At 32.1% G+C, this 20168-nt stretch overlaps 2 protein-coding genes across 2 annotated transcripts; both read right to left on the bottom strand.

Annotated features, from left to right (window-relative positions):
- Positions 1-5954: 5954 nt before the first annotated feature.
- Positions 5955-8228, bottom strand: LOC120357916 (putative gustatory receptor 28b). Its single transcript, XM_039449875.1, has 2 exons — positions 6945-8228; positions 5955-6754 (listed from the first exon to the last, which is right to left on the bottom strand). The coding sequence occupies exons 1-2, from the start codon at positions 8001-8003 to the stop codon at positions 6629-6631; spliced, it is 1185 nt and encodes a 394-aa protein (XP_039305809.1). The 5' UTR covers positions 8004-8228; the 3' UTR covers positions 5955-6628.
- A 2854-nt stretch (positions 8229-11082) lies between these two features.
- Positions 11083-17504, bottom strand: LOC120357767. The gene is made up of 7 exons (XM_039449244.1): positions 17423-17504; positions 15732-16183; positions 15361-15447; positions 12614-12665; positions 11604-12055; positions 11221-11307; positions 11083-11145 (listed from the first exon to the last, which is right to left on the bottom strand). Exons 1-7 carry the CDS (start codon positions 17502-17504, stop codon positions 11083-11085), a joined length of 1275 nt encoding a protein of 424 aa, XP_039305178.1.
- Positions 17505-20168: the final 2664 nt, after the last annotated feature.

Consider the following 20168-nt stretch of genomic DNA (forward strand, 5'->3'; position numbering starts at 1 on the left):
GTCACTCAAAGCGTAGTCTAAGATCCCAAAATATTTGCGACACTCAAACGCGCAAACACGGCACGATACTTCAACAATACGCCCTCCCCCTAAATTCCTCGGCGTGTTTACTTCTACGCCAAGCACTATAATCGGCACTGAGCAGCAAATTCCACCGTCGCGAAATAATATTCGCAAATATTCACCGATCAAACAAGACGGACTGTTTATGGCCTTGCTCGCCGATATCAAGTCACAAGATCGTAAATAATAATGTCAATCGTGAATTCTCAAAATCGCAACTCACAGCTTGAGAAGCAACACTCATACGCAAGAATCAAGACGATACCAAAAACGAACAAAAATTAGTTACAAAAGACGGTTAATATGGTCTCGAGAAATTTTGATATTATTCGTCAATGGTTAGCGGTGTCAAACAATTGAAAGCTGAAATTGGCTTGCAATAAGTTATCAAAATTCTAGCGAGAACAGGAAAGTACAAAAAAAAACTCAGGCAGGACGCACACAACACTTACTCAGGAAAAACAAAAAAAAATTACTCACACTCAACATAGAATCTCTCGCCGGCCCGAAAGTCCTCCGATAACACGCAGAAAAAAAGTGTTTAGTTGCTACGTCCGTGTCTCCCGAAGACCGTAGAAAAGAAATTCTTACTGGCGCGCCCCACGTTGGGCGCCAATTTTTGTCACGTATTTTTATCCCACGCCGGAGAGCAGCGGCGGAATACGCGATCAAACACCGGAATTACGCGCGAGACACGCGTGAGCGACGATATAACCAATAGATACCACCAATCGCGAATTTGGGCGCCAGACGCGATTATACCGGTCGCGTCGCCGGGTACACTATTTAACGCTAGACGCGGATGCACACCACGCGATAGCTTCTCAGAACGAAACACGAAATCGTCGCTCGCACGCGGCCAGCTAGCTCCTCTAACCGGTAGAGGGGCGGGGTAGCGGAGACAGGGACGAAGCGGCTCTCTTACTGTAGGAGACGGGTAGGCGAGAAATCAAGCAAGATCAGGCCGATATAACAGACAGAAATAACATGTATTGTAACATATGACAGAGACAGAGTAGAGTCAAACGCGAAGGAATTTTCAGTCGAAGCAAGCAAAGAACGGAAAAGATGAAGAGAGTTGACGAAAACGAATAAGCGGAACGCGAAAATTTTCTTAAATACTACAATGCTTACGCTAGCGGCGCGAACAACGGCGGTTGGTCCCGCGCGGAACGAGACAGCCAATCACGCGCGCTCGGAACAGCGCGGCGAGAACACACTCGTCGAACTTTCGCTAACGGACAGTAATTAACTCAAAAGCAATACAACCAAAGATACCCGGTGACGGCAATGCTGTCGTCGCGGTCACGATGCACAATTCTCTCGAAGACGCGCGACACGACAACGCACCGATAACGCGGGCGGTCGTGTGATCACGGCCGTACCACGACTCGCGCACGTGCGCGAGGGCTTTGCGGCTTCCCGGGAAGCCGGTCGTCCGCGAGCTTCTACGGCGGGACAGCCAACGTACACGCGGCAGCCGACAGCTGGGTGCCTCGACAAGGTCTCACGCTTGAGGTGGAGAGCCGACCAAACACCAAGAAGCAAGGTGCGTTCAATCGCCACGCGGCGGACGCACTCGCACACGAACCTAAGGGCTCCACCTCAGAACGCGAGCCGGTCGACACCGACAGCTCGTGGCTTTACACGAAGGTTAGAGGGTCACCTCGACTTCCGCACGGTCCTCCTTCGGGTCCTCGGGTGTCCTCAACTCGCTCCGACGACGCTCGCCAAGGCCGGGCACTCCTTCCGATAGCGGACAGGCCGATAGCCGACCGATAGCTCGCACTCGCTCGCTCTTTTCCGCACACGTACGCAGTCGAACGGGTCGCACGCAAAAGCCGAGAGGATCGCGCTCGATGCGCGATCGATGAGCGCTACCCCTCCTACAGGGTGCGCGATATCCTTGCGCCTAGCGGCGCGGCCTATCAGCGGCCGCCCTTATCTAGCCGTGACGTCACGGCAGCGCAGTGTCGGGTCTCCGCAGGTGTCGTGCGGTCCCCGTCGGCATCCGATATCCTCGCCGCTCTCGTCGTCCTCGCGGATGACAGCAGCAGAGATTTCCCGCGACGATTCTTCGCCGCTACCCTTCTCGACGGACAGCCGACATTCGACGGCCCTTGTCCTGGCCGTTCGTCCGCCCTGGCCTGTCCCTCGGCTGCGCCAATTGCGAGCCTCTTTTGCGTGGCGCATATCTGTCACCACGTCGAGTCTCGTCCTTCTCTCCGCCGTCGGTTTTCCGTGCGCCGGCCCTGGACAATCGCCTTCTCCTTGTCCTGCTGCTGCCCATCCTCCTCGCTGCTGCTGGTCCTTAGGCGACGTTTGTCGAGGTGCCCGCGGATACATGAAATAAGCCGCGAATAAATAAATGAAATCAATACGCGCCGCAGTCCCGCCGGAGATTTCGCTCTCTCGCTGAGTGCCCGACCCGGTCTTACGCGCCTCCTTGCGCTATGCTCAGGCGGAGGACGAAGTGGCGAGGCAGATAAAACTGCCACGTCACAATACATATCGTACATCTGGCTGTTTACATTATTTACTATCATGCCAATTTTCCAACGCATTACAACGAAGTACGTCATAAAAGTGACTTCGGAAAAAATTCTAGTTATGGAATCAAGAAGTTGCAAACTGGAAATCTTATTTAGCACTTGCACTGTGTTGCTGATCGCCAAATGTTGCTTCTTCAAAGCCTTGAGTTCCACCAATTGATTTCTTTCATTAAAATTGATTCCTCTAAGAATATGTGACTCACCATTCGTTACTGGTTCTACTAGATTCATCAAATTATCGTTGATTTGCTTGAAACAAGCTTTTAGTACAAAAACAAAATTCATGTACAACATATCCATGTGAAACATCATGTGAGCGTTATAGAGTAAAAATATTATTCCTAAATCGATTTGGGAAGTTATTACCATCGATGTTTCCACGAATAAATAGACAAGAAAAAAGATGTCCTTGGAATGGATTAATTTAGACAGATTTTGATATGATTCCAAGGGTAATCTTGAATAGAATTCTATTATGGTTTGAATTAAACGCATTCGTGGTTTACTTAAAATAAACGTAACAGCTGCCGTGAGACCACTGCAAATATACATGCAGTTAGTTTTTAATTTTACGGGTATAGATATCTTTGTGTACTCAATATCCTTAGAAAAGTTGAGTACATAGATAGCATATAGTGTGGAAACACAAAAGACGAAGGTAATGATGCTTGATAAAACATAGAATGGTTTCCAAATTTTGATGTTTAAATCATTGATCTTGTATGGAAACAATCCCATAATGCGGCATACTGTTAAGCATGGATTCATCAACGATTCAAAATCCGTGGCTCGAAATAGCTGCCATATATTTCCTTTTTTTTTACCTTTGGATCTTTGGATCTTCGGTAATCGTTTAAACATGTTTCTTAAAGTAAACTAAAAAAACAATCATTATGTTTATAGATGAATAAATATTAGTTATTTTATTAATTTACTTTACTGTTAATGTTTACAAGATGTTATCTTCTATGCGTGATTTATGGTTTTTACAGTAAATGCTTAAAACAGTATAATCCTCTTGCACTATCTACTTTTGGAGAGTTTAATATTAAAACTGCCAAGAATTTTTTTATTAAATAACGAAACAAGCTTCAGGTATATGTTAATCATAAAGTAACCATGGCTTTCTGCTTCGAAACATATATTAAAATAATTGTATGTAATTGCTGTGTTGTATAATTCACTATCTAGCGCATCTACATTATGTGCAAAGCGAATAAATGTTATCAAGATGGAGGAAAAGAGGGTAATATGGCATCCATTTCTATTTTATGAAACTTTGTTAATATTCAATATCTTATTTTGAAGGTTGAGTGATATTGTGATTATCAAAATGTTGTTTAATAGATTTGGAACTTAAAATAATGGATAATTTATTTCGTAGGATGTGATTTATAAAAATGTGACGCATTACGTAATTGGCAGATAAGAAAGTAATGGTATTACGGCTAATCCAAAATTAATTTTTTAAAAATCAGTTTAGTTTAGAAGAACTTACAGTATTTTGTTACAAAATTATATATTTTATTTTTCATTATTTAGAATTATTCTATTTAAAAATTTTCTTACATTTGTACATTTTAGAGATAACATAGAAATTATCATGTTATCTCTGTGTAATATTAAACAACAAACATTAAATGATATCCCTAATGTTTCTGAACATCGTCCTTAAACTTTAGAATAATAATTGATTTATCAAAGAAGAATTTTGTTATAATTTCGTTTAAAAAATCATATTAATAAAATCTCAAGTTATTGTTTAACTCTGCATTACTCAAAGTGTATACAGCCAAATAAAAAGTTAAACAACAGAAAGCACTTGAGTGTACATACAAATAAGTGTGATAATATGCTTAAGTTTAAAATCAAAGAAATAGTATGATCAAGTGCTAAAATGTATCTTGAAAAAGTTTAAAAGTGCTCAGAAGTAGAAATGCTTTATAATAATTGTTAGTTACTGTATATTGGTATATTTGAGCCAAAAAATCATGTGATACTAACTGAAAATTTTTATAAACAATTTTTATGGAATTTATCTCTTAATAATTATCTCTTAATAACGCAGATAATGAAAGTAGTCATAATTTTCACAGTAACCATAATACTCTCTTTTCTTCTATTTCATAACTTTCTATTATATAAATTGCAATTAAATTTACACAAGTAAATATAAAGTTATATATAATATGTATTACGCTCTTATAAAATGTAACCGAAATGAGGGATTCAACAATTATTGACTGTGAAAGCAATAGGGAATAAAGTAGAAACCCAATTGATATTGAAATATCAATTGGGTTTCTATTTCATTTCCTCTTGCTTTCACAGTCAATAATCGCTATATTTATATCCGTCGATTTATATAATTTGAACACTACAATTGAATTCAGGTCAGTTCTATGAAGTACTTTGACGGATAACAATAAATAAATGCAATACAACTTTCGGTCTGCGGTATGCGTAGAGAGAGAGAGAGAGAGAGAGAGAGAGAGAGAGAGAGAGAGAGAGAGAGAGAGAGAGAAAGAAAGAAAGAAAGAAAGAGAGAAAGGGAAACATAGTAAAAAAATGAAAGAAAGAAGACGTAAGTTGACGCAGAAGATTCGTTCGAATATAGAGCAATCCTCGTAGATTCGCTCCAATCACTACCGTTGAGACCGCTCGCAATAATGTACTCGTCATAGAGTGATTCCAGTAGCGATCAACTTACCGGTTCTCCGTTTAGCACAACCTCGATATATATTGACTACGGATACAAAATTTTCAGGACGGTTTCTGACACAGCAACTTGTTCACGGGAAAAATGTCCATCGGCTAGCATCTTGCTGTAAAATCTAGCTTGTCGTTCTAAATATTTATTAATCTAGCTTTTGTGTTATTTTTCTTGGAACTCCCAATTCTTTTGCTCTCGACATCTTAGCTCTTCTAATCCGATCTTCTCTACAAAGATCGGATAACACCTAGATTGTCAATCACTTCTCTGTACTCATTGACTCATCCTTCTTTTTTCAAAATTGTAGTGTAACCATACCATATTACACTTTAACCGTTATATCCATTGCAAAAGTCATGAACATATAAATAAATTTTTACTATAAACAAAATAAGCAGTTTTTTATCAGTATAACGCACGTACTGAATTTTTTCAAAAGTATAACTTGATAAAATATATAAATAGTTGCACATTCTGCGTATTCAATCAAATGTACGAAGGCTATGTTTATAAAGACAACAGATGTTTGTGTCTAAAATACAATTTTATTATTCAAAAAGAGTTAACAGTGTAGTCGTTTCGGGCCTATGATTTGGCTTATCAATTTATTGCTATTGGATTCACAACGTCTTCTTTCAAATTTACTACGCTAATTAGCAATGCACCTGCTAATTGATGTTTAAATTTGTTTGAAATCGGAACATATGATATCTGAAAAGATTGTTACTACACCTTGTGTCTTGATTTTGAAAGTGCGTGGTGTCTGGGACTATTATTTGCCATGTATTTTCTTTTAAATATAATGCTTTAATTAAATTAAATGCTATTTATATTTTTATTATTTTATTCCTCAACGTTAAGTGGAAGAAATTAATGCAGACGTAATATTCTTGTTTTTGCTGCAAAAATATAATATTAATCAATTATAAATTATGAATAAGTTTATAAGAAATCGTTAGAATAAGGGTAGTAATCAAGTAATAAGGGTAATCGTAAAGTCTACTGTCGCTATAGGTTCCTGATTTCTTTATGTAGGATACACAGAGTGAAAAAAAGTATGCAAACTATTTATGGGAATATTCTTACTTACATTGATAAAAATAGAAATATTTTATATTTTAAATATTTTAAATATTTTTTTCTTTTATTTGTTCAGGCATCTTCTTACGAATTAATTTACATCTGGATTGTAGGTTACCCATTGCAAGATACGAACAAGAATTGTATCAAAATTACTAAGTGCTTGGTAATGGCGCCCACCATCTTAAAAACAAGATCAGAAAATTGAGGTTAAGTATTTTTACATGCATAAACTAAAAGCAAATGTTCGATCACTTACAGCAGTAAGAAGTGTTACGTCTATATTAAACCATTTTGTAGAAAACACATTTTTATGATGCATTAATTGCAAAGAAAATAACTGCAGCTGTAACAGATAAAAGAATTATCAATTAAAAATTGAGAAAGTAGTAATAAATATAATAAAACAATATATTACAAATTACATGAAGTACATACGTACACAAGACATTAGAAAAAAAATACATAGGATGTTAGAAAAAATATAGAGTGAAAAATGCGCAAACTAATCACAAATTATAATTTTTTTAATTTACCTCACGTTTTATTTGAATATCTCTGGTGCTGTTTAGCACGCTGTGAATAGTAGTTTTGATATCTGCAGCTTGATTCTTGCCAGTTTCACAAGACCATATTACCAATCCCGTTTTTATAGCAGAACATGTCATAGCCAATATCAAAAACATATTGTAAATATGTTCGTTTACATTGTTTACTGTCATGCCAATTTTCCAACGCATTACAAAGAAGAACAATAGAAAAGTGATTTCAGAAAAAGTCCTAATAGTGGTAACAAGAAGTTGCAAACTGAAAATCATATTTAGCTTTCGCACTGTGTTGCTGATCGCTAAATGTTGCTTCTTCAATGCCTTAAGCTCCATCAATGGATTTCTTTCATTATAGTAGGTTCTTCTAAGATTATGTGATTCATCATTAGTCACTGGCGCTACTAGATTCATCAAATTATCGTTGACTTGCTTGAAACAAGCGTCTAATACAAAAACACAATTCGTGTATAACAAATCCATGTGAAACACTATCATGGTATTGTATACTAAGAATGTCGTTAGTAAATCGCCTACGTGATATAAAAATATCAACACTTCCACAAATAAACAGACTAGAAAAGAAATGTCCTTGGCATGGATTAGTCTAGATAAATTTTGATATGTCTCCGAAGATAATTTTGAAGACAGTTGCATTATGGTTTGAAATAAATGCATTCGTGGTTTACTTAAAATGAACGTGGCAACTGCCGTGAGACAACCGCAAATAAGATAGCAGTTTTCTTTCAATTGCCTGGATATGGGTAAGTTTGTATAATAACTTTCGTCATCCTTAGAAAAATTGAGTATATAGAAAATGATTAGTGTGCAAACACAATTGACGCAGGTAATAATGGTAGATAAAACATAAAATGGCTTGAAAATTTTGATGTTTAAACCATTGATCTGATATGGAAACAGAGCCAGAATACGGCAAATAGTGAAAGAAGGATACATCAACGATTCAAAATCCGTGGCTCGAAATAGCTGCCATATATTTCCTTTCTTTTTGTTTTTGGATCCTTGGAACTTCGACAGTGAGTTAAACATATTTTCTGAAGTACAATAAGAAAACAGTAATTGTATTTATAGATGAATTACTTTATCAATACACTTTAGTATTAACGTTGACATGATATTCTCCTCTATAGGTAATTTATGGTTTTTACAGTAAATTCTTAAAATTGCATAAACTTCCTGCACTATCTACTTCTGGAGAGTTTAATTTTTAAACTGCTAAGAATTTTTTTTATTGAACAGCAAGACAAGACTAATGTATGTGTTAGTCATAAAGTAATTATGGTTTTTTGTTTCAAAACGTATGTTGCAATGTATGTGTATAATTTTTGAGTTGAATAATTCATTGCGCATCTACACTATGTTCAGAGGGAATAAACGTTATCAAGATATTTCATAACCTTTCATTAAATTCACATGTAGTTAAAAGAAGGTTATATTTAATATATGTGACGCTCTTATAAAATGTAACAGGAATGAGGGTCTCAACAATTATTGACCAAGAATGCATTGGGAAAGAAAACAAAAAATATAATCCAATTGATTTTGAACTATCACTATATTTATATACATCGATTTATACAATTCGCATGCTACGTTCGGGTTATGGTAGGTTCTACAGGCACTTCAATGGGTAACAATAAATAAATACAATAAGACTTTCAATCTGTGTTACGCGTAGAGAGAGAAAGAGAGAGAGAGAGAGAGACAGCAAAAAAGTAAAAAAAGAAAGACGACAATTGACGCAGAAAATTCTCTGCAATACAGAGCAATCCTCAAACATCCGCTCCAATCACGCTCGAATCGCTCAGGCGCTCATTATGTACAGTACATATTCATCGTGGAGTTGTTGTCTTAGCCATCAACTTCCCCATTCTCCGTGCAGCACAACCTCGATATACGAGTATCTCGGCCTCGGGTACTGAATTTTCAGGATGGTTCCTGGTATGGCCACTCATCCACAGGAAAAACGTGTATCGGCTCGCTAGGAATCTTGCTGTAAAGTCCAGCTTGTCGTCCTAAATATCTAGTGTACTGACTTTTGGTTTATTTCTCTTGGAATTTCCATTTCTTTTGTCTTTGGTATCTTAGCTCTTTTAGTCCGATCCTCTCTGAGTCGGTTAAACACCAGGGCGTCAATCACTCTTTTACTCATGATTCATATCTTTCTCTTTTTCAAAATCATATTGTAATTATATCACATTACATTATAATTGTTATATCCATTACAAAAGTCAAGAACAAAAAAATAAACTTTCACTTTAAACAAAATAAGCAATTTTTTATTAGTATAACAAATCTAATAATTTTTTAAAAGTATAACTTGATAAAATATATAAATAATTGCACATTTTGCGTATTTAATCAAACGTACAAAAGTAATGCAAATAAAAAAACCGACACCAAATAATTGTGTACAAAATACGATTTTATTATTTCATAAGCGTTAACAATGTAGACGTTACAATCATATGACTTGGACAATCTATTTATTTCTATCAAATTTTATTATATATGGTTGAATTTGGAGAAAAATAACCATTAATTTGACTTAAAAAAGTTTGAAAAATTTGAAAAAAACTTTGGGTTGTGAAGGTATTTTGTTAAACAAAACAAAAATCATTTTTTCTCTACAACTTTAAAGTACTTTTTAAACCGCGCAACTTTTGTTAAAAAAATTTTTTCTGTCTCTTCTATTTTCGACAATATTCTCTTTGAAAGAGAATTTCTTTTTCAAAGGGTGTACCCCCTAAACATGAGATTCTGCCGATATAAAAAAATATGTGTCTCTTAGTGTTTTCGTGTTTAAAAACATATTTCAAGGAGAATCAAATCGGCGCCGGACACTCGTGACAGTTTCCTTGTGAGATTATTCATCCCCCGTAACTTTTCGTAGTCATAACATTTCGAAAAACTTATTGTTGCATGTTAATTGAAACATAAAAATAAATAAGATTTTAGATTTTGTAAATATTTTTTTAATACAAAGATATATTTCTCAAAAATGTATACAATTAATATATACATTGTCTAATTATACATTAATAAATAATATAATTGATTTATAGTGCATAATTCACACAAGTATGAGATTTCACATACTATACATATTTACACACATAGAGGAGAAGAAAACAATGATACACATTTTCATTTTATCGACCTATGTTAATAACTAATAATTTATATTGAAACTTATACGATATTATTATCATTAAAATGTCGTTTAATAGATTCTAAACTAAAAGTAATAAAACGTATATTTCCTAGGATATGATTGTGAAAAGAAAATATTGCATAATTATGATTAGCAGAAGAAGGAAAGTGGTATGCCTACCTCAATAACAAAGTTAAAAAATTAATTTAATAGAAAAAACTTAGTATATTTTGTTATAAAATTATACATTTAAAATTTTTCATTGTTCAGAATTTTCTTGATTTGTAACTTTTCCGCGTTTAAAAACATTAGAGATAACATTTTATTGTTGTTTAATATTATACAACAATGATCAAATAACACTTCTAATATTTTTGAACGCAGGTCTCTAGAATGACTATTGATTTATCGAAGGAATATTTTAATATAAACATTTAAATTAAAAAGCCATATTGACAAAATTCCATGTTATTGTTAACATTGCATAACTCGAGATGTGTACAGCTGAATAGAACGTTAAGTAAAAAAAATACTCAAATGTACATTCGTGTGACAATACGCTTAAGTTTAAAAATTGAAAAAGTAGTATGTGTAATTAAATGTTAAAATATGCCTTCGAAAGTGCTAAAAAACGCCTTATAATAATTGTTAAATATTTTGTACATTAGTATCACTAAAAACAAGCAATTAAATAAATATTTTTATTAGCAATCGTTAGAATTCGTCACCTAATAACGGACACACAATAGTCCTAAAGTCTATTGTAGACATAATACCCCCTTTTCTACTATACATAGAGTGAAGAAAAGTATGTAAATTAATTATGGGAGTATTCCTACTTACAATGATAAAAATGGAAATATTTAAAACTTCAACTATTTTAATATCCTTTTTTATTTGATTAAGTATCTTACTAATTAATTCACATCTAAATTAATTGTTGGTTACCTAAGTTTAATTGCAAGGAAACAGGAATTGTACCAAAATTAATAAGTGCGTGATAATTGCGCCCATCATCTTAAAATCAAAATCAAAAGATAAAGTTAAACGTATTTGTATTCATTAACTAGAAGGAAATGTTCAATCACTCACCCCCGTGAGAAGCGTTACATCCATATTAAAAAATTTTGCAGAGAACACATTTTTATAATGCAATAACTGCAGTGCAAATAACTGGAGCTGTAACAGATAAAAAATTTATCAATTAAGAATTGAGAAAGTAGTAATAAATCTCATAAAACAATATATTAAAAATTACATTGACATACGTAGGACATAGTTAGAAAAATAGGTAGTATAAAATACGCAAACTGACTGTAAGTTATAATTTTTTTAATTTACACAGGGAATGTAAAGTTACTTTTTAAAAGCAACTCGTTACAATAAAAAGTAATGCCGTTACCAAAACAAAGTAACAGTAACGGTAACGGTAACGGCGTTATAAGTAACTCATTAGTTCCCACCCCTGAATTTACCTCGTGTCTTATTTGCTTATTGCTGGTGCTGTTTAGCACGCTGTGAACGGTAGTGTTGATGTATACAGCTTGATTCTTGGCGGTTTCGCAAGCCCATACTAACAATCCCAGTTTTAAAGCAGAACGTGTCATAGAGTATATCATAAAGGTATCGTACATCTGGCTGCTCACATTATCTACCAGCATGCCAATTTTCCAACGCATTATAACGAAGTACGTCGTAAAAGTGACTTCGGAAAAAATCCTAGTTATGGAATCAAGAAGTTGCAAACTGGATATCTTATTTAGCACTTGCACTGTGTTGCTGATCGCCAAATGTTGCTTCTTCAAAGCCTTGATTTCCACCAATGGATTTCTTTTATTATAAGAGATTCTTTTAAGAATATGTGGCTCACCATTCGTTACTGGTTCTACTAGATTCATCAAATTGTCGTTGATTTGCTTGAAACAAGCTTTTAATACAAAGACAAAATTCATGTATAACATATCCATGTGAAACACCAAATGGGAGTTATATATAAGAAATATTATTAGTAAATCGTGTTTGTAGTATGTACCTAACAACGTTTCCACGAATAAATAGACAAGAAAAAAGGTGTCCTTGGAATGGATTAATTTAGACAGATTTCGATATGACTCCAAGGGTAATCTTGAAGAGAGTTCTATTATAGTTTGAATTAAACACATTCGTGGTTTACTTAAAATGAACGTAACAACTGCCGTGAGACCACTGGACATGAGTAAGCAGTTATTTTTCAATTTCTCAGGTATGGATATTTTTGTGTACTCTTTAGAAAAATTGAGTACATAAAGATAGATTAGTGTGCAAACACAAAGGACGAAGGTAATGATGCTTGATAAAACATAGCATGGCTTCCAAATTTTGATGTTTAAATCATTGATCTGGTATGGAAACAACCCCATAATACGGCAAATAGTGAAGTAAGGATACATCAATGATTCAAAATCCGTGGCTCGAAAAAGCTGCCGTATATTTCCTTTTCTTTTACCTTTGGATCTTTGGAACTTCGGTAATGATTTGAACATGTTTTCTGAAGTCCACTAAAAAATCAATAATTATGTTTATAGATAAATAAATATTAATTATTTTATTAATACACTTTACTGTTTATATGTTCAAGATAATACCTTCTGAATGTAATTTATGGTTTTTACAGTAAATGCTTAAAACGATATAATTTTTCTGCACTGTCTACTTTTAGAGAGTTTAATATTAAAACTGCTAAGAACTTTTTCATTAAATAACGAAACAAGTTTCAAGTATATGTTAGTCATAAAGTAACCATGGCTTTCTGCTTCGAAACGTATATTTAAATAAATGTATTTAATTGCTGCATTGTACAATTCACTATCTAGCGCATCTACATTTTGTGCAAAGCGAATGAATGTTATCAAGATAGAGAAAAAAAGGGTAATATGGCATCCATTTCCATTTTATGAAACTTTGTTAATATTCAATATCTTATCTTGAAGGTTGAGTGATATTGTAATCACCAAATGTTGTTTAATAAATCCGGAACTTAAAGTAATGGAATATTTATTACGTAGAACGTGATTTATAAAAAAACATGATGTATTACATAATTGTGACATAAAAAAATGATGGTAATATTGTTAATCCAGAAATAATTTTTCAGAATTTAGTTTAGTTTAAAAAGTATACAGTATTTTGTTACAAAATTATATTTTTATTATTTAGAAATATCCTTTAAAAATTTAAAAGATTAAAAATTTTCATACATTCAAAAACTTTAGAAATGTTATGAGAAGTATCATTTTACTCTATTTAACAGTAACAACAAACATTAAATGATATGTTTCTATAATGTTTCTGAACATCATTCTTTAGAGTAAACAATGGATTCATCAAAGAATTTTGATATAATTTTGTTTAAAAAACATATTAATAAAATGTTACTGTTTAATGTTATTCTAATATTAACTTGTAGTGTTTACATCCAAATAAAAAGTTACACAACAAAAAGTACTCGAGTATACATACAAATATATGTGATAATATGCTCAAGTTTAAAATCAATGAAGAAGTGTGATCAAGTGCTAAAATGTACCTTGAAAAAGTTTAAAAGTGTTCAGAAGTAGAAATGCCTTATAACAATTGTCGGTTATTGTATTGGGATTTTAACTATGACCGCCTCAATAAAGATATTTCACGTCTATGTTTGTACTACACACTCATATTTGAAAGTTTAGTATAAACATAGATGTGGAACATTCTTATTAAAGAGACCATAGTTAAAATCCCAATATTGGCATATTAGAGCCATTAAAAAACCGTGGGATACTAACTGAACAATTTTATAAACAATTTTTTTGAAATTCGTTACTTAATAACGGAGATAATAAAAATAGTCGTAATATCCACATTAACCATAATACCCTCTTCTTTTCTATTTCATAATTCTCTATTAAATTGCAATTAAACTTATATAAGTAAATATAAAGTTATATATAATATATATAACGATATTATAAAATGTAACCAAAATGAAGGGACTGAACAATTATTGACTGTGAAAGCAATGGGGAATGAAACAGAAACCCAATTGATATTGAAATATCGCTATATTTACATCTGTCAAATTATACAATTTGAACGCTACGATTGGATTCAGGTCGGTTCTATGAAGTACTTTGACGGGTAACAATAAATAAATGCAATATAACTTCCAATCTGCGATATGCGTAAAAAGAGAGAAAGGAACATAGTAAAAAAATGAAAGAAAGAAGACGTGAGTTGACGCAGAAGATTCGTTGCAATACAGAGCAATTCTCATAGATCCGCTTCAATCACTACCATTGAGACCGCTCGCAATAATATACTCGTCGTAAGGTGATTCTAGCAGCGATCAACCGGTTCTTCATTTAGCACAACTTTAATATATATCTGCCACGGATACAGAATTTTCAGGATAAGACACGACGACTTATTCATGGTAAGAACGTCCATCGGTTCGCTTGTTGTAAAGTCCAGCTCGACGATTTAAATATCTAGTGAATTGACTTTTAGATTATTTTTCTTGGAACTGCCATTTCGTCAATCACTCTATTACTCACGTCTCATATTTTCTATTTTCAATATCATAATGTAACCATGGCATTACACTATAATCCATTACAAGAGTTAGAACAAAAGAATCAATTTTTACTTTAAACTAAATGAGCAATTTTTTGTCATTATAACGTATATGATAATGTTTCAAAAATATACCTTAATAAAATGTATAAATAATTGCATATTTTTCATATTTAATTAAACATACAAAGGTAATACAAATAAAGACACCAGATGTTTGTGTGTATAATAAAATTTTATTATTTGATTAGAGTTAACAATGTAGACGTTTCGATCTTATTTCTTATACTATCTACTTACTACTATTGGATTCATAACGTTTCTTTATTTAGATTTAGTATGTATATAGTGAAAAAAAATATGAAAATTAATTATGAGAATACTTTTATTTATAATGATAAAAATGAAAATATTTAAAATTTTAATTATTGTGACATTTATTTTTGTTTTTTTAGGTATCTTATTAATTAGCTTACATATAAATTAATTGTGGGTTACCTAAGTTTAATTGCAAGGGAACAGGAATTGTACCAAAATTAATAAGTGCGTGATAATTGCGCCCATCATCTTAAAACCAAGATCAAAATATAAAGTTAAACGTATTTGTATTCATTAACTAGAAGGAAATGTTCAATCACTCACCCCAGTGAGAAGCGTTACATCCATATTAAAAAATTTTGCAGAGAACACATTTTTATAATGCAATAACTGCAGTGCAAATAACTGGAGCTGTAACAGATAAAAAATTTATCAATTGAGAATTGAGAAAGTAGTAATAAATCTCATAAAACAATATATTAAAAATTACATTGACATACGTAGGACATAGTTAGAAAAATAGGTAGTATAAAATACGCAAACTGACTGTAAGTTATAATTTTTTTAATTTACACAGGGAATGTAAAGTTACTTTTTAAAAGCAACTCGTTACAATAAAAAGTAATGCCGGTACCAAAACAAAGTAACAGTAACGGTGTTACAAGTAACTCATTAGTACCCACCCCTGAATTTACCTCGTGTTTTATTTGCTTATTGCTGGTGCTGTTTAGCACGCTGTGAACGGTAGTGTTGATGTATACAGCTTGATTCTTGGCGGTTTCGCAAGCCCATACTAACAATCCCAGTTTTAAAGCAGAACGTATCATAGTGTATATCATAAAGGTATCGTACATCTGGCTGCTCACATTATCTACCAGCATGCCAATTTTCCAACGCATTATAACGAAGTACGTCGTAAAAGTGACTTCGGAAAAAATCCTAGTTATGGAATCAAGAAGTTGCAAACTGGAAATCTTATTTAGCACTTGCACTGTGTTGCTGATCGCCAAATGCTGCTTCTTCAAAGTCTTGATTTCCACCAATGGATTTCTTTTATTATAAGAGATTCTTTTAAGAATATGTGGCTCACCATTCGTTACTGGTTCTACTAGATTCATCAAATTATCGTTGATTTGCTTGAAACAAGCTTTTAATACAAAGACAAAATTTATGTATAACATATCCATGTGAAATACCAAAAGGGCGTTATATATAAGAAATATTACTTGTAAATCGTGATTGTAGTATATAAATAACGACGCTTCCACGAATGAATAGACAAGAAAAAAAATGTCCTTGGAATAAATTAATTTAGACAGATTTTGATATGATTCCAAAGGTAACCTTGAAGAGAGTTCTATTATGGTTTGAATTAAATGCATTCGTGGTTTACTTAAAATAAATGTAACAGCTGCCGTGAGACCACTGCAAATGAGCATGCAGTTTTTTTTCAATTTCTCAGGTATGGATATTTTTGTGTACTCAATATCCTTAGAAAAGTTGAGTACATAGAGAGCGTATAGTGTGAAAACACAAAAGACGAAGGTAATGATGCTTGATAAAACATAGAATGGTTTCCAAATTTTGATGTTTAAATCATTAATCTTGTATGGAAACAATCCCAGAATGCGGCATATTGTTAAACATGGATTCATCAACGATTCAAAATCCGTAGCTCGAAATGGCTGCCATATATTTCTTTCCCTTTTACTTTTGGATCTTTGGATCTTCGGTAATCTTTTGAACATGTTTTTTGAAGTAAACTAAAAGAACAATCATTATGTTTATAGATGAATATATATTAGTTATTTTATTAATTTACTTTACTGTTAATGTTTACTTGTTGCGATGTTATCTTCTATGCGTAATTTATGGTTTTTACAGTAAATGCTTAAAACAGTATAATCTTCCTGCACTATCTACTTTTGGAGAGTTTAATATTAAAACTGCTAAGAATTTTTTCATTAAATAACGAAACAAGTTTCAGGTATATGTTAGTCATAAAGTAACCATGGCTTTCTGCTTCGGAACATATATTAAAATAATTGTATGTAATTGCTGTATTGTATAATTCGCTATCTAGCGCATCTACATTATGTGCAAAGCAAATAAATGTTATCAAGATATAGAAAAAGAGGGTAATATAGCAGCCATTTCTATTTTCCGAAACTTTGTTAATATTCAGTATCTCATCTTAAACGTTGAGTGATATTGTGATCATCAAAATGTTTAAGATTTGGGACTTAAAGTAATGGAAAATTTATTTCGTAGGACGTGATTTATAAAAATGTGACGCATTACATAATAAGAAAGTCAAGAAAGCAATCAAAATATGGCTAATTCAAAAATAATTTTTTAAAAAATGTTTTAGTTTAAAAGAACATACAACGACCACTGAGACCGCTCACAATGTACTTGTCGTGGAGTGATTCCCGTAGCAATCGACTTACCGGTTCTCCGTTTAGCATAATCTCGATATAATCGTATATCGTCCACAGATACAGAATTTTCAGGACGGTTTCTGTTATTTGTCCACAAGACGAACGTCTGTCGGTTTGCTAGGAATCTTGCTGTAAAATCTAGTTCATTGTTCTAAATATTTAGTAATCTCACTTTTGTGTTATTTTTCTTAGAACTCTCAATTGTTTTGCCCTCGACATCTTAGCTCTTCTAGTCCGACCTCCTCTAAAAGGATTGGATAACCCCTAGAATGTCAATCACTTCTCTATACTTATTGACTCATCTTGCTCTTTTCAAAATTGTAGTGTAACCATACCACATTACACAGTGTAATCGTTATATCCATTACAAAAGTCAGAAACTTAAAGATTTTTACTTTAAACGACATAAGTAATTTTTTATCAATATAACGTATTTGATAATTTTTTCAAAAGTATAACTTGATAAAATATATAAATAGGTGCACATTTTGCATACTCAATCAAATGTACGAAAGCAATACCGATAAAGACACCAGATGTTTCTGTGTAAAATACAATTTTATTATTTGAAAAGAGTTAACAATGTAGACATTGTTAACATTTTGGGACTATGGCATGGATCATTAATTTATTGCTATTGGATTCATAACGTTTTCTTTCAGATTTACTACGCTGATTAGCAATGCACCTGTTAACTGATGTTTAAATGTGTTCGAAATCGGAACACATGATATCTTAAATTGTTAATACTCCTTATGTCCGAATTTCAAAAGTGCCTGTTGTCTAGGACTATTTGCTATAGTATTTATTTTAAGTTAAATTAATTGCTACTTATATATTTATTAATATGTTATTTTTCAATGTTAAGTAAAAGAAGTCGATACAAACATTCTCTTGTCATTATTGCAAAGATGTAATATCATTCAATTATAAATTGAGAATTTTATATCCACAGCAATACATATTTATTTGTATAAATTTGTTTTATTATTGTCTTATCTAAATTAAATATATTAAATAAGATATTTTGCAGAAGAATCTGTTGGATCTGATAAAATGACGAGTTTTTTTCACTTCAAAATGTTTAAAATTATTCCTACAGATTTACAAAAATCTAAAAAAAAATTTTGATTCAAAAATGATGAACTAATAAGGTGGTATAATTCTACAAGATACTAATTCTTTAAAAAAAGAGTATTCTATATTGATAATGATGACAATGTTTCAATCAAAACTATACGTCTTGCTGTTTGAGTGTCGAATGTAAATACATTGTTTTTTGAATTGCCAAGACTACATTTATCAATAAATTTATACGCATTAATATCTCTGTCAGCATGACATAATTAAAATAAAAAAATTGATATTAACTAATATTGATAAATTTATCTTTATTTATATATATGTACATATGTTACTAAATTTAAACAGATCTTTAACTCCCAACACTAAACCGACATTTATCATATGAAACATAATTAGATAAGTTAATAATAATTATACATATCGTTATATGTACATTAATAATATTTAATTTCATATAGAATTCACTTACTAATATTTGAATTCATTATTTGTATACAAATTGTCCCAATTTTCAATTTCGATACTTTGGGAGCACATAGGGAATTGATAGAGTAATGCAATATTTTTTTACAACTTTTGCTCGCAATATCTTCCACATAAAGATATATGTCAATTAATTAAAAATTTCTTTTTTGAATGTAACTTTTAGTTAGGTTAGGTTAGTTAACAGACGGCTATTCTTTATACTAACTTTTGACACAAAATGTATTAGAATTTTAATTGAAGTGAACATTCTCTGTAAGGTATCTCACGGAAAAGTTTTCTACAAGTAAAGAAACTGGGCATAGAGAAAAGTTCTTTTAAGATTTGTTTGTTTTTGTTTTATTTTAGAAAAATTATAAAACAAAACAAAAAAGCCGTCTTTTTTTTATTATACATTATCTATTTATTTACACTAACTTTATACCATGGACATATATGTTCATGTCTTATACATGATTATTTTTTTTGTTAACAATTATTTTTTCTATAAACAATAGTTTTATCCATTTTCATTACTTTTATGTAAATAAAATATCACTTCAACAATCAATTTCTGAAAGTCAATTTACTGACGTAATTTTGAGATACATAATAAATTTTGCATCCTTTGGAAATGATACGAGATGTATAAAACTCGTATGATATGAAATGTAAGACGAAATCAATAACAATTAACGATAGATGGAATGCTTCATTGCTGCAAAAGCTCAATTTTCCTAATTTTCTAAAAAAATGGAATAAAAACAACCTAATTACCGAAAAATCTTTTTCTGAGATTATCCCCAAAACTTTTCGTAGTCTTGACATTTAAACTTCAATGTTGCATGTTAATTGTAACATAAAAGTAAATAAGGTTTTAGATTTTGTAAATATTTTTTAAATACAAAGTTATATTTTTCAAAAATTTATACAATTAATATATACATCGTCTAATTATACATTAATAATTGAAATAATCGGTTTTTAATAGATAATTTACACATGTATGAAATTTTACATATCTACACCTATAGAGGAGAATAAAACAATGACACACTGCATTTTCATTTTATTGAACTATGTCAATAACTAATAATTTATATTGAAACTTATACGATATTATTATCATCAAAGTATTGTTTA

Source organism: Solenopsis invicta, chromosome 5 (genome assembly GCF_016802725.1).
Source record: "Solenopsis invicta isolate M01_SB chromosome 5, UNIL_Sinv_3.0, whole genome shotgun sequence".
Taxonomy (NCBI): Eukaryota; Metazoa; Arthropoda; class Insecta; order Hymenoptera; family Formicidae; genus Solenopsis; species Solenopsis invicta.

What these genes read in the sequence shown, in the direction of transcription:
- LOC120357916 (XM_039449875.1), bottom strand. Translation starts at nt 8,003, where the DNA reads ATGTTTAACTCACTGTCGAAGTTCCAAGGATCCAAAAACAAAAAGAAA. An exon ending in ATATTCAAATAAAACGTGAG is followed by an intron (nt 6,755 to 6,944) that starts GTAAATTAAAAA and finishes TATCTGTTACAG; the next exon opens with CTGCAGTTATTTTCTTTGCA.
- LOC120357767 (XM_039449244.1), bottom strand. Translation starts at nt 17,504, where the DNA reads ATGCTAAACGGAGAACCGGTAAGTCGATTGCTACGGGAATCACTCCAC. An exon ending in GAGCGGTCTCAGTGGTCGTT is followed by an intron (nt 16,184 to 17,422) that starts GTATGTTCTTTT and finishes TTGTATTAAAAG; the next exon opens with CTTGTTTCAAGCAAATCAAC. An exon ending in GAAGTTCCAAAGATCCAAAG is followed by an intron (nt 12,056 to 12,613) that starts GTAAAAGAAAAG and finishes TTGTATTAAAAG; the next exon opens with CTTGTTTCAAGCAAATCAAC.